General features: G+C 31.3%; 1 protein-coding gene across 1 annotated transcript in view; it reads right to left on the minus strand.

Moving 5' to 3' along the window:
* Positions 1–1,760, minus strand: part of LOC107605494 (beta-fructofuranosidase, insoluble isoenzyme CWINV6) — a 5,127-nt gene that overhangs the window by 1,658 nt on the left and 1,709 nt on the right. Inside the window, exons 3-4 of the mRNA XM_016307387.2 lie at positions 327–1,219; positions 51–215 (exon numbers count right to left, since the gene is read on the minus strand). Of these exons, the coding sequence (XP_016162873.1) occupies positions 51–215; positions 327–1,219 (1,058 nt within the window). The remainder of the gene's footprint in view (positions 1–50; positions 216–326; positions 1,220–1,760) is intronic.

Consider the following 1,760-nt stretch of genomic DNA (forward strand, 5'->3'; position numbering starts at 1 on the left):
CATCAATTTCACAAGAAAAAATTAACAATGCAGGAAATAAAGTGACTTACCTGTGATGCAGTGATACCTGAGACTTGAAGAGTTGATCCAAAAACAAGTTTGTGTGCGAAAATACTAACTTGATTGTCGGAGTCTCTAAGTGTCTCTAACTTTTCTATTGGCCACTGCATCAGCCACTTCCCATTTTCATGAAGCCACACTTGCCTTGGAATAGCCTTATATATATATATTTCAATATTGATGCAAAATTATAATTATCTATGAAATCATACATATTATTGACAAAATTATCTAACTTTTTTAGATTAATTTGTTAATTAAAGTACCTGTAGACCAGCCCATCCTTTAAGAATATCATCTTGTTCTGTATCAAGCTCTTTAACCCATCCCCATAATACCCTTCTCTTCTTGGCATAGTCAAAGAATGACTTTGAAGCATAAAATTCACCATGGTCCAATTTCAAGTCCAAACTAGTCCCTGTAATTTTATTCTCAGCAACAAACTTGTCCTCATCACAAACATACTTACCTACCAAATAATATTCTTGCTGTTTATTTTGGTAACTTATCTTCAACACATGCCTAATAACATCATTAGAATCTTGAACTGAAGAATAATCTAAATCAACCCCATGTTTTGTACCATCAATTAAAACTGGAAAAAAATCAGGGCACTCACACATTCCAATGCCATCAATTACATAGAATTCATGATTATTAGGGCTTAATTTCCAATTAACAAAATCATCACTATGATATAAAATTGCCTTCCCAATATCACCATTTCTAGCACCAACTATGACCCTCCATTTTCCATCACTACCCTTCCAAGCTGTTGTTGGGTCTCTAAAATTTTCTTGTTCAACTAATCCAATTGGGGCAGTGATTATAGGGTTTTGAGGGTGTTTGATCCACTCCCTTAGAAAAGGGTCTTGTGGATTTTTTGGCATAGCTAAGTTTTGAACTTGGTGTTTTGTTTCATCAAATCCTGTGTAGAAAATAAAGGGTTGATTATTGGAGGGGATTATTGTGGTTGAGCCAGAGAAGCAGCCATGAATGTCATAGTGATGAGATGGTTGAAGAGAAGGATGATTGAGGTGAATCCAATTGATTAGATCATAGGATACTGAGTGACCCCATACCATTTTCTTACCAAAGGTTGCTCCATCAGGGTTATATTGGTAAAACAAATGGTAAACTCCTTTGTAGTACATTGGTCCTGCAATTATTACAATCATTAAATCATCATTTAATTTCTGCGTTTGTAAAATGTATATTTCAACTTTTTAGGATATGTGTTTAATATTTACTACACTTATCAAGCTTTCTATTTTTAGTAATGGGGTTGTAGTGGTGTTTTTTAACAATGTGAAAATTTAGTGTGTTTTTTGTTTATATAGATACCATAAATCACAGGGTTAGATTTATAATTTATAATTTTTTTTGTGGATACTATCAGATTTATGGTTTTTAATTTTTTTTAAAACATAAATTTGAGAGTCAAATTCATATTGTAGTGTTAAATTTTTTTTTAAACATACTAATCGGACCCTTCGATTTGTTTGAGAACAAAAAAAAATTATCTCACTACAAATCAAACCCATTAGTTTGTGCATTATAGAAATGTTCTTAAATTTAAAGGTCTGATTTGTTATTTAAAATTAAAAAAATTAAATCTATACGAAAGAAAAACATACCAATTAACTACGTGATACTAAATTACATACAATTTTTTTTTCAATTCTAAAAAAATTTGCCCA

This window comes from Arachis ipaensis, chromosome B06 (genome assembly GCF_000816755.2).
Source record: "Arachis ipaensis cultivar K30076 chromosome B06, Araip1.1, whole genome shotgun sequence".
In the NCBI taxonomy this organism is placed as follows: domain Eukaryota; kingdom Viridiplantae; phylum Streptophyta; class Magnoliopsida; order Fabales; family Fabaceae; genus Arachis; species Arachis ipaensis.